The sequence below is a fragment of the Zalophus californianus genome, chromosome 16 (genome assembly GCF_009762305.2).
Source record: "Zalophus californianus isolate mZalCal1 chromosome 16, mZalCal1.pri.v2, whole genome shotgun sequence".
NCBI classification, from domain to species: Eukaryota; Metazoa; Chordata; class Mammalia; order Carnivora; family Otariidae; genus Zalophus; species Zalophus californianus.
This window is the reverse complement of record NC_045610.1, coordinates 46,649,061-46,661,585: the sequence shown is the minus strand read 5'-3', so window position 1 is coordinate 46,661,585 and position 12,525 is coordinate 46,649,061. Positions and strand designations below refer to the sequence as shown.

The window sequence follows — 12,525 nt, the reverse complement described above, 5'->3', positions numbered from 1 at the left end:
TAGCCGCTGTGTCCCTGAAAACCTCGTACCCCATAGCCAGGGTCCTCTTTTTCTCCTCCTCCACGTTCTCCTCCTTGGTTATCCTTCTTCCGGGCGGCTGGGGCAGCTGGGGCGGGGGGGGGGGGGGGGGGGGGGCGGAGGACACCTAAAAGCCTCATCCTGTCGCCACAGGATGCCCCCTTGAGAGAAAGAGGCATGGACAGTGGGACCATCAGATTCACTGTCTCCTCTGTGACAGTTTTTCCCTTTTGAGCATCTTTTCCAAGCAGGAGAAACCTAGGCGCACCACCCAAGCTGCTTAAACACATCTCCCCATAGTGAGCTGGCTACTCAGTCCTTCAGACAGGGAGGAAACAAGGGGATCTCGGCTGCTAGGGACTCTGCTATGCGAGGTCTTATCTTACTACAAATTTGGGCAAATTAAACATTTAGCGCAGGAAAAAATCACTCATGAAATGTGTAACGGAAGCCATTTTGCTAAATGCTTGTAAATGCCAATGTCAGTAGGAGTGTGCCGAGTGGGATCCGATCGGAAGACCCAAGGGACACTCAGAAGCCTAAAGTATTACAGAATAGCGTTAAAAAAGAAGAAAAAGTCAAGCAAACAAAATGCAGACATGGGATTACCGTTTATCCTCGTCTTTTGAAGTTCTCTATTATTTACTATTTATGTCTCCTTGAGGCATAGTAGAACTGGGGTCTAAAACTGCACAAACCCTATCTTTACCAAATAAATGCAGATAAGTAATCAGTCCTCTATTTTGCTAATGCATAAAATAAACACCGGCACATCATTAGCAAAAATGCAGCCACCCAGACGAGGGGAAAAGACGTAGAGCATAATGTTTGCTTCAACACAGCACAGTTCCTGCATCTTCCAGTTTTGCTTTGGGGACTAGGATAAGTGGAGAAAAAGTGCTGATCTAGAATGCATGTTTAAAACAAAAACAGAAAGAAAAAGGAAGAAAGAAGGAAAGAAGGAAAGAAAAAGGAAAGAAGGAAAGAAAGAAGGAAGGAAGGAAGGAAAGAAGGAAAGAAGGAAGGAAGGAAAGAAAGAAAAAAGAAAGAAGGAAAGAAGAAGGAAGGAAGGAAGGAAGAAAGGAAGGAAGGAAGGAAAGAAGGAAGGAAGGAAGGAAGGAAGGAAAGAAGGAAAGAAGGAAAGAAAGAAAAAGGAAAGAAGGAAAGAAAGAAAGAAAGAAAAGAAAGCCACTGCCACAAAGGAAGGCTTCTCAAGTTTCTTTTCCCAGATGAAGCTGAGCTTGGTCTCAGGTACTGCTTGTGCTATAGTTCCCATACATGGCCCCCGGCTCCCTCACTTTCTCAGGTGGGACGTCACCTGGGTGAGCGTAAAGGCAGATTTTGGAACCACAGACTGAGAATAGCTTCTGCCATCAGTTTGGTCCTCATCTGCTTATTTGCTTGGACCCTTGTTAGGTCTGTCAGAAAAAATACAACAACAACAACAACACAGGCCAATATTCACTCTTTTTGGCAAACACCTGTGTTACAGACTCTCAGCCTCCATGTAGCAATTCCAATTTTATGAACCAGTACATTTATATTTAAACAGAAAGCAAGACCTGTTATTTAAAAGTCACGGGAATTTCACTTATATGAAGCTTGCATAATAATGAAAACGATTATGAAGGAAATTTTCCAGATCTCAAATTCAAGGCCCTTTTCTACAGAAGATGGCTGACTTTAAAAAAAAAAAAGGGTCACTGAAACTCAGAATTCATAATACACACAAGTTCACTCCCAAAATGTCAACACAAAGAGACCCAGAGTGTCAACACATAAAGACCCAGGGTTATTTGTAACAAAGAATTCTTTAATTTAAGGAGCAGATCTAGGCGCTGTGAAGACCTGTGAGATGTGTAAGCAAGGCCTTCTGGTCGATCTGGATGATTTTAACGTGACCGACTTCTACCAGAAGCACCAGCAATCCCGGGTAAGAGACGCGCACACCACTCTGCCTCCGCAGCAGAGTCTGTGAGAAAGCACTCGGGAAGAAAGGCTTTCTCCGATAAGAGGACTGTAGAAGGCCCGTGCATGGGATGAGGCTGGGAGTGTCCACTAAGCTCACTTCTCCGAGAAGGGTGCTACTAAGTCAGACCATGGTGGTGCATGGGGGGCGGGATTCAAAAGTTTTTGCCACCCTGGGTGAGGTCCCGCTGTGGTCAGGGACAAAAGTAGGAAGCCACAGAAACTGACTGGACACAGAAATAGGAATAGTCTGGCAAGCTCCACACCCAAGTTTGCTGAAGTAATATAAGTTTAATAGCAACAAGGCAAAAAAAAAAAAAATCAGGGTCTTGGAGGAAATGTTCCCCAAATTATATATCAAGTAACTCTAGGGTAATAAGAAACTGTTTGGGGCGCCTGGGTGGCTCAGTTGGTTGGGCGACTGCCTTCGGCTCAGGTCATGATCCTGGAGTCCCGGGATCGAGTCCCGCATCGGGCTCCCTGCTCAGCAGGGAGTCTGCTTCTCCCTCTGACCCTACCCCCTCTTATGTGCTCTCTTTCTCTCTCATACAAATAAAAAAAAATCTATAAAAAATAAAAGAAACTGCTTTACTCAAAGTTAATAAACAGGTTATAAGCACCTAGTGTGTGCTTTTTAGTACCTGGTGAATTAATTCTCCTGGAGCATTTGGATTGCAATTCTTTTTTTTTTTTAAGATTTTATTTATTTATTTGAGAGAGAGAGCACAAGCAGACTCCCTGCTGAGCAGAGCCCAATGTGGGGCTCAATCCCAGGACCTTGGCATCACAACCTGAGCTGAAGGCAGACGCTTAACTGACAGAGCCACCCAGGTGCCCCTGGATTACAATTCTAATGCTGTGAAAAAGTTAGTTAACCTTAGGGGGACAGGTGATTCACGCTCAGGATAATAGTTAATTGTTCAGTTCTTGGGAAAACAATCCTTTATTTAGAATTGCCCTGCCCAATATGGAAGCCACAGGCCACATGTAGCTACTGGAAAAGTAGCTGCTTCCACTCAAGATGTGACGTGTTGGGCGCCTGGGTGGCTCCATTAGTTAAGCATCTAACTCTTGATCTCAACTCAAGTCTTGATCTCAGAATCATGAGTTCAAGCCCCACATTGGGCTCCACGCTGGGTGTGGAACCAATCAATCAACCAATCAATCAAATGTCATTCTTAAGGGGAGTCACTTTGGCTTTCAGATCATTAGCCTATGTCCAGACCTAAAGCACAGCTGGTCAAAATGCTGCGTGTGAGTCTGAGCAATTGTTTAGCTACCTTTTGAAAATCCAAAAGCTGCTGGACAAAAGAATAAGCTATTGATGAGCATGAAAGATCCGAACAGCACAAGCAAGAAGTGTGCTAGATTGGACACAGTGCCACACCAGCATTGAAGAGATCAGGCATCAGGAGATGGAAAGGAGGAAGAGAGGGAGGGGAAAAGAAAGGAAGAAAGAATTTCCTGAGAAATAAATTGTATTTTGACTCCATCCGTTTTGAGGCCCAAGGGTCCTGAGTCGCTCGGTCACCACCCCCGGGCACAGAGATGAGAAAGAGAGGTGCTTCTGGGGTCCCACTAGTGAAAGGAAGCAGGCCGTGTGGGCACCTGAGGTTAGGGCGCCAGCTGGGGCACAGGCAGCTTCCATGTGGTCACCTCAGAGACTATTTCAGGAAATGGAGCCTGTAGAACTTCCTGAGGATGACACGTCCAAACAAGGCCAGGTTACGTGGAATACTACCAGAACGGTCTGCAGACATCACGAACACGGTCCAGCCCAGGGGAGTGCCTTAGCTAGTGAAGACTCCTGTTGATTCCAGGCATCTCTGCCTGGTTCACCCTCTGTGAAGCTGCTACCGCCTTGCACTGTTGGCTTTACCAATGGTATTTGTAGACTCGACTCACTAACAGTACATTTTTCCAGGGGTACTAAAATGTTTGCATTCCTCTAGCCAGAGGCAGCGTACCCCACCACAAAGCACACCAACTTTGACTACAGTGTGAACCCAAATCTTGTTCCCTTCCCCAAAATTGCTGTGGGACCTCAGGGAAACCACACAAACTCTTTGGACCTCCGTTCTCTCATCTGAAGGAAGCAGGAGATCATTCCTCCCCGGCAGGATGGGATGCAGGAAAAAACTTGAGTACATCCTCTAATCCAGTGCCTGTGGAGAGAAAGATGCTCAGGGAATGGGAACCGCCATGTGACGGCCCCAGAGATGCCTAACCTCTCTGGACTCGAAGGAGGAAGCTAAGTGCACCAGGACCAGGGTAGGGTCCATCACTGAAGAAAGCCACCCAGCCCATGCTGAGGTCGGACCAATAACCTTGGCGTCACTGCTTCCTGCAGCTGCACATTCAAACAAGCACCATGAAAGGAACTGTGTCAGCCAGAATCTAGGCAGGAGAGATGGTGGCACTTTCAACGGGGGTGAGTGAGGAGAGCTGAAGGAAGGCCAGACGTGGGCAGGAAAAGAAGCCAACAAGGTGTGATGAAGTATCCTCAGACGGGTGCTGTGACAGTTCCTAGGCCTGCAGTGACAAGGTCTGGGGGCAGTCACCAGGATCGGGAGACCTGTAGTTACAGGAGAGAGTCACCAACAGCCTGTAACCTTCAGGAGAGGAAAGCAGCCCTTATCACCCCACCGCCCAGCAGAGAGAGAACAAGGAGAGTCATTACCCCAGCGGCTCTCTCCTCCCACCCTCTGGTCTCCCACCAGCACCTCCCATTGGCCAAACCCAATGAGAAGCCAGAGAACAAGGGGGCCTAGTTAATGCGATCCATTGAGATCAGCCTCTAGGCCACAGCGCAGGGTGGAAAGTGGATCTGGAGGGGAAGTGGAAAATACCCAGCACGGTAATTACTCTACATGGAAGCAGAAAAGAGTTTAAATTAGTTTCATTAAGAACCTGACAGACCATCAAAGCCTTTTGAAAATGCCCTTCATTATAATCATGGGTAGAAACGAGATTGACAGGCCCAGCCTGGTGAGAGGACAATAGTCCCAAAAACCAACACGCATTATTTACGTGCTGATGGAAAACAGTGGAGGGCTCACCCTTTCACAGCGGTCCTGACTGCTCCAATGGCCCGTTGTGAATTTACTAGAGTCTGTTTGCTAACAGTCTGGGTTAAACTTGAGACAGTAGGGAAGGAAGACTTAGACAAGTTCAGAAACTCTCCATGAACCATGGCGGAAGTAACTGTTGTTGAACACAAAGATAGGGAGGAGGTAATCCATCCTCGGCTCATTTCCAGCCGAGGAGGCCCCTTGGCCTGGCCTTGGAATTGATGTATCTACCTTGGCTTCTGAGGGCCAGGCCCTTCCCGACTGCCAAACCTTGGTCCTCTGGGCCATCTTAGCCAACACTCCTGGCAAACAGATTCTTTTGTTGAGAAGCTGGGTAGCTGGTGCCCAAAATAGACATATTCAAAGAAAGGGACAAAACCAGAAGTCTAGAACTGACTTCGGTTCAGCCTGGGTCTCACCTAACCTCAACTAACTTGCTAACTTGCTAACTTATTCTCTTATGCATTTTTCTCATTTAGGTTGGTTGGTTTGTTTTTGCTTTTCCTCAAGTATAAAAATCACAAACACATAAAATCTGTTATAATTAAAATTAACATTTAGCTGCCTTTTTTTTTTTCCTATTAAAATACTCATGCCCAGGCCAGGCCCCAGAGATTCTGAATGAATTGATCTGGGATGGAGCCAGGTATTTTTTTTTTTAAGTGTGGCAAAAGACACAAAAAAGTGCCTGTTGTAAATCAGATCCTGTGCTGGAGATACCTCGGTGCCCAAGATCAACACAGTCACTTCCTTCTGATGGGAGAAGCATAGTGAGGGTACCCCCAGCGTAGGAGGATCACAACAAGGGACGACGTGCCGCCACAAAGAGATCGGACCCACTCTCAGGACCAGAGAAGGCTTCCCTGAGGAAGAGACACTTAAGAGCAGGAAGGAAAAAGAGGAGTGAGCTCTCTATCCACATGCCCTTGGGGATCACTGCTCTAGACCACGGAGCAAGAATTAGTAGCATTGTCAATGGCTTTGGGGGTGTGGAGGGCCTCAGACCAGAGAGTTTCCCTGGTTTGGTTCGATGCACCTGAGTAGGGAAAGAGTGATTGCTGCCCGTGGACCCTCACAGGACATCGAAGTCTGATTATCCCCCCATCTCTCACACACTGGGTGGTTTCTGTAGGCCCCACAGGGTCAAGGCTTGTTACTAGGCTTCTAGAGGCTAGATGAGGAGCTCTGACAGGCTGTGTGCAGCAGAGTGGCCCCATGAGGCCCCAGGGCCTGGTGGCCCAATCATAGGCCTGTCGAGGCCAGTGGCCACTCAACCCTCCCTCCCTCCTGACTCAAAGAGGCCTAAGAAATTAAGCCCCACAGGCATCCGTCCCCCCTGTGAGTGCTGCCCAGGAAGGAGTTGTGCTGGGGGCAGGCTCCTTACCCAGGAAGTGGCCTCATCCTTGATTCCGGTTGGGGCACTCAGCTTTTGGTTGCAAGGAAGAACTCCTGGAATTGCTCAAAGTAACGTTCCAAAGTCCAAAATGGGCCCAGAGGGAGCAGGCAGAAGAACGGTCAAGATCACAGATTGTACACTCAAATGCCTTAGAGGCCAGGCAGGTCGCAAATGGTCGGAATCCCGCCAAGTGTCATCACAACAGAGTGGTCGAAACGGAGGCAAAACGGAGAGGGCTCTCCTCAGCTGAAGAAGTCATGTTCATCCATCCTGTGCTTCCTGCCTGCCAACCAGAGCAACATCCTCTGGCCAGATTCAGCTGATTGGCTACGAATTATTGATCCTTGGCTCAGAGCAGTAGTTCTCAACCATGGGTGGTCCCCAGACTAGTAGCATCAGCATCCCTTGGATGAAACTCCTCCTTGTTAGAAACACACATTCTCTGCCCCACCCCCAGACCCACTGAATCAGAATCTGGGGGAGGGGGAGAGGTGGTGCCCAGCAGCTATGTTTTAAAAGGCCCTTTCTGTAATTCTGGTGCATATTCAAATTGGGAGTCACTAGCGTCAAAAGTCCTGACTGAATGGGCCACTGTCTGGTCCAAAATTATACATTTTTTGTCATTCTTTCATCTGTATATATATTTATTGAGCACACACTATAGAGCAGGTGCTGGGCTAGGCACGAGGAACACAGGCGCCAACAAGGCACATGGGGTCCTTGTCCTGAGCCCTAGCTTTCATTCTTGCCTCTTACAGGCTATTTTTGTCTTGCAAAATACCACGTCCCCTTGAATTAGCTCATTTTGCTCTAACACACTGGGGAAACAGACAGGATGGCGGTGACTTCTCCCTTTTTATAAATGGAGTCACTTTGGCCATGCACAGTGAAAACTCTGCCCAAAGTCTCTGCGCTTGATGGCCCCAGGCTGCCCATCCTGGGGGCCCACGCCCACTGCGTGATGGAGATGTGCTTCTGTCAGCAGAGGAGGGTCTCAGCGGGCCTCTGGCTGTCATTGCTCTAAGGAACAGGCCTGGCTTTCCTCCATCTCAGCCACGGACAGATGTCCTTGGACACACGCAGCCACCTAATCACCCTCACACCTGGGAGCATCTCTTGAACACGTTTGAAGACTTGATAGAACATTCAGCCAGGCCGTCTGCTTCTTTGAGTGGATTATATTGAGAATTTCCATAGGTAGTAAATCTCTTAGCCAAAATGAATATTAAACAAAACGAACGGATGGGGGGGGGGGGGCAAGAGAAAAGAAAGAAAAACATCTGGCAGGCAGCCTGAGTGCTCTAGGGCTCTTGTCAGTGGCTTCACAAGCCCCCTCCCTTTGAAGCCTGCTCCCTGCCCCCTCCCCTGTCTACACTGCACATGGGGTGTCAATGCCCCATGCGACTGGGTGGGGAGGGAGGGTGAGGAGCAGCTCCACAGACTAATGCTCCAAGCCTAGCTCATTTTGCCCTTGCCAAACAAATGCCCTGGAACTCACTCTGAGACAAGTCCCTCCCACTTGTGGCTCGGAGCATGAGACGACTCTGAGTTCACTAGCAAATGCATCCTCTGATTGGTCAGCCCAGCCCCTCTGTGGAGCATCACAAACCCTGCAAAGGGCACACGTCAAGGAGCCCGGCCAGTGAGATTTATGGCGCCGCGTGACAGGTTCCCTCCCACAGACCCGAGAAGAGACACAATCTGCTAGAAGTGACTTTTCAAATTATCTGCAGAAAACATTAGTGGATATTTTCCCATCTGCATGCCTCCAGGCCTTATTGAGTCATAAAAAGTAAATGATTTCCCTGAATGCTTTGACAAACCTGATAGTTCCAAGCCATTTTCTAGCTGATTGATTTGCCATTATGCATCAGAGTGTCTCTGAGCATAAAGGCTTCCTGGTGACGAGAGTGCTGGAGAGAAAATCAGTGGCAGCTCGCGAGAGGCCACGCCAGTGCCCAGGAGCCCCCGAGAAAAGCAAACAAGGGACAAGGCTTGGTGTGCGGGGAGCAGCTGAGGGATGGGTTAGGAAGGCTTCCCAGGGGCGGTAGCTTCTAAGGCTGCAAAGGAGGCACAGACTCTGGGGGGAGGTGGGAGGAGGCGATAAGAAAAAAGTGAAAACAACCAACTTCCTCTCTGCCTGCTCTAGGCCAAGGTCAGAAGAGCACAGAAAACATGACCCAAGTCTAAAAATAGGAGGCTAACTGCTAAGGACAGTTGACTGGAGCCTTTCAAGACAGGTCTATAGGAGAGCGGAGGGGCCTTGAGCCATGACCTTGGGGCCAGTGGGCAAGATCCAGACTTGGACCGGACTCAGAAGGAAGAACACATCGATCCTTGCTCAATTTGGGCACCTTTTCTGGCAACTGTTTAGTCCTGAAAGAGGTGTGTCCTGGGCCAGTTTCCTGAGCTGCCCTGGATGGAACGGGGACAAGGAGATGGGCCCGGAAGGAAGGGAAAGGCACAGAGATGGTCCCTGTGTCAGGTCTGAGCTTCAGTTATCCCAGGAAATGGTCACACTTCCGACCTCTCCCCAGGGTGAAGCAGAGGGCCATGTCCTCTGCTGGGGACTTTAGTCTCCCAGAGGGCTTCCTGAGCACCGGCTGGCCCATCCACACCCCCCAACCTATGGAGATTTGAATGGAGGCCAGGTGGGGAAACAAAGCAGCAGAGGGGGAGGAGTCATTCCTAATGGCCCCTAATTTATTGAAGGTCTAGGAAGGGTCCCTAGGGTGAGGCCTTGCAGCAGAGGCTGCTCCAAGGAGCTGAGGACCGAGGAGCTGTCATCAGCCAGAAACAGTCTGATCCTCCCTGGGTACCTCCCTATGCTCCAAGCACCAGCAAGGAAAAATAAAACACAACCCACCCACCGAGAAAAAGCAAAAACATTAACCAGGGCAAGATGCAGTGTACAAAAGCAAGAGTTAGGAATCAGGGAGTAAAGGAATGATTGGAACAAAGGAGGTTCATCAGGAAGTCTTCTGCAAGGAGGTGACATTGTGACAACTGAAAAAGCTGTGGACACAGCCTGTGAAGAGTGGGAGGGGGACATTCAAAACAGATGCACAAAACAAGCCAACTGACCAAAAGAGGAAGAGATGAGCCAAGGCCCTGAGGTTCACAGTCCATCTGGGACTCTGCCGGGCACACACTCACTGGAAGTTAAATAATAGACCAGCCAGGGCGGGAGCCTCAGGTGAGACCATCATTCAGCCCAATTATAGAGAGAGAAACATACAGACCTAAGGCCTGGGGCCTTTTCTCTGGACAAACGCGGGATCTAGGAAAATAAAACTGCCCTGTGGCATCTGTGTTCCCAGTTCTCCCCCAGAAACGTTTGCCTTCCTAAGACACACATCCCATTGTGTTTACTCCTCTGCTCAGAGGCCGGGAGCTAGACACACACACACACACACACACAGGATGACATCCAAACTCCCGGTGCTGCCTGATGGGTTCCCACCTTCCCATCTCCCCAGCTCATAGCAAAAAAATGTTTTAAATCCAGAACAAACACCTTCCCCAAATACTCCAGCCACACTCGTGAGTAGGGAATGTTGCCCAACATGTGCTCTGCTCTCTCCGCCCCTAGGCCTTTGCTGGCATTCAGTGCCTCTGTCCGGAAGGCCCTCACCAACCCTCAGGGCCAACCGAAGGCCCTTCCGTCCTTTAAGGACCATCCAAGAGGCATTCCCCGTGTCCTAGTAAACCTGTCTCTCTCCCCCTGTGCACCTCCACTGTAGCTGGCACATCCAGCTGGTACTGAAACTGTTTCTGAACAAGGTTTTCCCATGTCAGATGATGGGCTCCCAGCAGGTCACGGAGACCTTTCGCCCCACGTTCCCCACAACACCCAGCTCAAGGCTTTGACATATAACTGCCCCACAAATGTTCACAGCATGGGATTGGGCCTGAAGCATGGAGCTTTTCCAGGGCATCCTCCATTCAGTAGTAAAGAATTCCAGAACGGCCGCCCAGCCTCTACGCTGAATCCCCTCTTGCTCTGTTCTCTGATCCCCAAGGACAGGCCTTGCCCTGGTGTCTTGTTACTACCCTCCACCCCGTGATTTCTTTATTTTTTGTGGGTGATTCTTTCCTCTATTCTTTTTTCTCCCTCCACCCCATGATTTAGATCATGAATATTTTATAGATGAACTTAAAAGTCTCCTTTCCATATTTAGGCACAGAATGAACTGATGAATTCAGGCTTGTACCTGGTGCTGCTGCTTCACCTCTACGAGCAGAGGTTTGCAGAACTCATGAGGCTCAACTACAACAGAGTTGCAAGGGAGAGGGTGAGTCTGGCCCTGACCTGCCCCATCCAGCCGCACTTCCCCAAACCTTGCAGGGTTGTCGATTACATGTGCAATCTGTTGAGGTCTTCATGGTCATGTGGCCCGGTCATCGCCAGGATGAGATGTAGCACGGATTCTGTGTAAGTGTACGCACAGTGGCTTTTGGGCCGAAAAGTAAGCAATCATTGCATAATTGCTTACTATTAAACAGGAGTAGTAATTAAGTGGTCGTTAATGGTCAGAGAAGCAAGTGAGTCTCTAGGGATATTTGCACCCGCCCCCCAAAAGAGAGGTCAGCAAGGCTGCCGGGGCTGAGCGTGCATTATGTCTGGGCAATGCCCACTGCCCAAGCATGAAGGGTCCATGAAAACCAGGAGACCTTCCCTCAAGGAGAACAGTTTCTTTAGCTTTGGTTCCCAGAGTGCGTTACTCCAGCATCTCTGGGTGTGTGAATGCCAAGAAATAAAGGTGTTGTCCCATTTGCCATTAGAGAAGTGACAGTGTATTTACCAGGGATCATCATCTGCGGCTGCCCTTCCTTTAATATGAGAACCAGGAGACTTCCAGGAGGCCCGGTGGTTTGGAGAGAGGAGCCTGGCTCTGCAACTGACTGGAGCCTGGCCTTAGCAAAGTCCCCCACGATGTCCATTTGGCCACGGTCAAGTCAGAATGCAGAGCCCCCACGGGCCTTCCCTCTAGGCTAAATGCCTGGCTGTGGCCAGGCCAGGAAAGAGCACTCCCTTAAGGCCATGCCAGGGACTGATCTGCTTTTAGCGTTTAACACCCCTTGAGGCTTGAAACTTGACCTCTGCTCGCATTAGAAGGTCATGACTGGCAAGCCGCAAGGCAGTTTTAGTGACCCTCTGCCACCCTATCCCATGCCCCTCCCTTTCTCTTGACTTTCTCTTCTCTGTCCCCCGCTTCCCATCTCTCTCCATGTCTCTCTCCTCTTCTTTAAGTGGGTAAGGGGCCCCAGTCCCTGCCCGGAGGCTGGAACCCAGAGATTCCAAGGGTTCCTGACCCTGTCGCAGGCCTCACAATGACAGCAGGCTGTTGCCATCCATTTGGAGCCATCCCTGTGAAAACTGCTGGGTTCCAACCGTTAGTCCTGAGAACTCTAGATTTGTCCCTACTTTTTTTTTTTCCTGGCGTAAATTCTCCCTTTAGACTCCCAAGCTCTTAATGAAGAAAACGGACTGGGCCTTGGCCAAGAGATCTCCTCAGGAATCTCACCCTCTTTTTGACCCAGGCCTGTCCTTCCTTTAACTCTTCCACAGTTTTAATGGTGACATAAATTCCTCAGAGAAATACATTTAAAAAAAAAAAAAAGGGAAAAATGTACAGGAAGCAGGAAATGATCCTTTGTTAACATTTCCATAACCTCATTTTCATGATTCCCCATCTTTTTTAATGAACTTTTTATTGCACATTGAACTTCAAAGCACCCAGGGTTTGATATAGGTTACAGATGGCCATGACGTCAGCAAGCTAATGTAAGCAATGCTAGCCTCCGGGACACACAGCACAGCAAACACCATACAGCACAGCCCAATGGGTGAGAACCAAGGCCCTGAAGCATGGAGTCTAAAGAAGTTTCTGGTAAAACTATCCTAGAGAAGGAGTCAGTGACACCAGGAACAATCTGGGAACCCAGGTGGGAGGAAGCAGGAAGGACAGGGCAGCACTCCTAAAGCTTACATTTAATTTGAGAAACCCTGAAATAGACCTCACACACTAAAACCACCAAGCAATGACCAGTACAAATAGCCAGTGAAGA

General features: G+C 49.1%; 1 protein-coding gene and 1 long non-coding RNA gene across 9 annotated transcripts in view; one reads left to right on the top strand and one right to left on the bottom strand.

Moving 5' to 3' along the window:
- MARCHF10 (membrane associated ring-CH-type finger 10) overlaps positions 1–12,525 on the top strand; it is a 79,753-nt gene that overhangs the window by 61,517 nt on the left and 5,711 nt on the right. For all 5 annotated transcript variants that reach the window (XM_035724722.1, XM_035724721.1, XM_035724719.1 and 2 more), the window contains 2 exons: positions 1,842–1,951; positions 10,635–10,748. In XM_035724722.1, the coding sequence (XP_035580615.1) occupies positions 1,842–1,951; positions 10,635–10,748 (224 nt within the window). The remainder of the gene's footprint in view (positions 1–1,841; positions 1,952–10,634; positions 10,749–12,525) is intronic.
- Positions 1–12,525, bottom strand: part of LOC113907969 — a 46,245-nt gene that overhangs the window by 31,871 nt on the left and 1,849 nt on the right. The window lies entirely within an intron of this gene.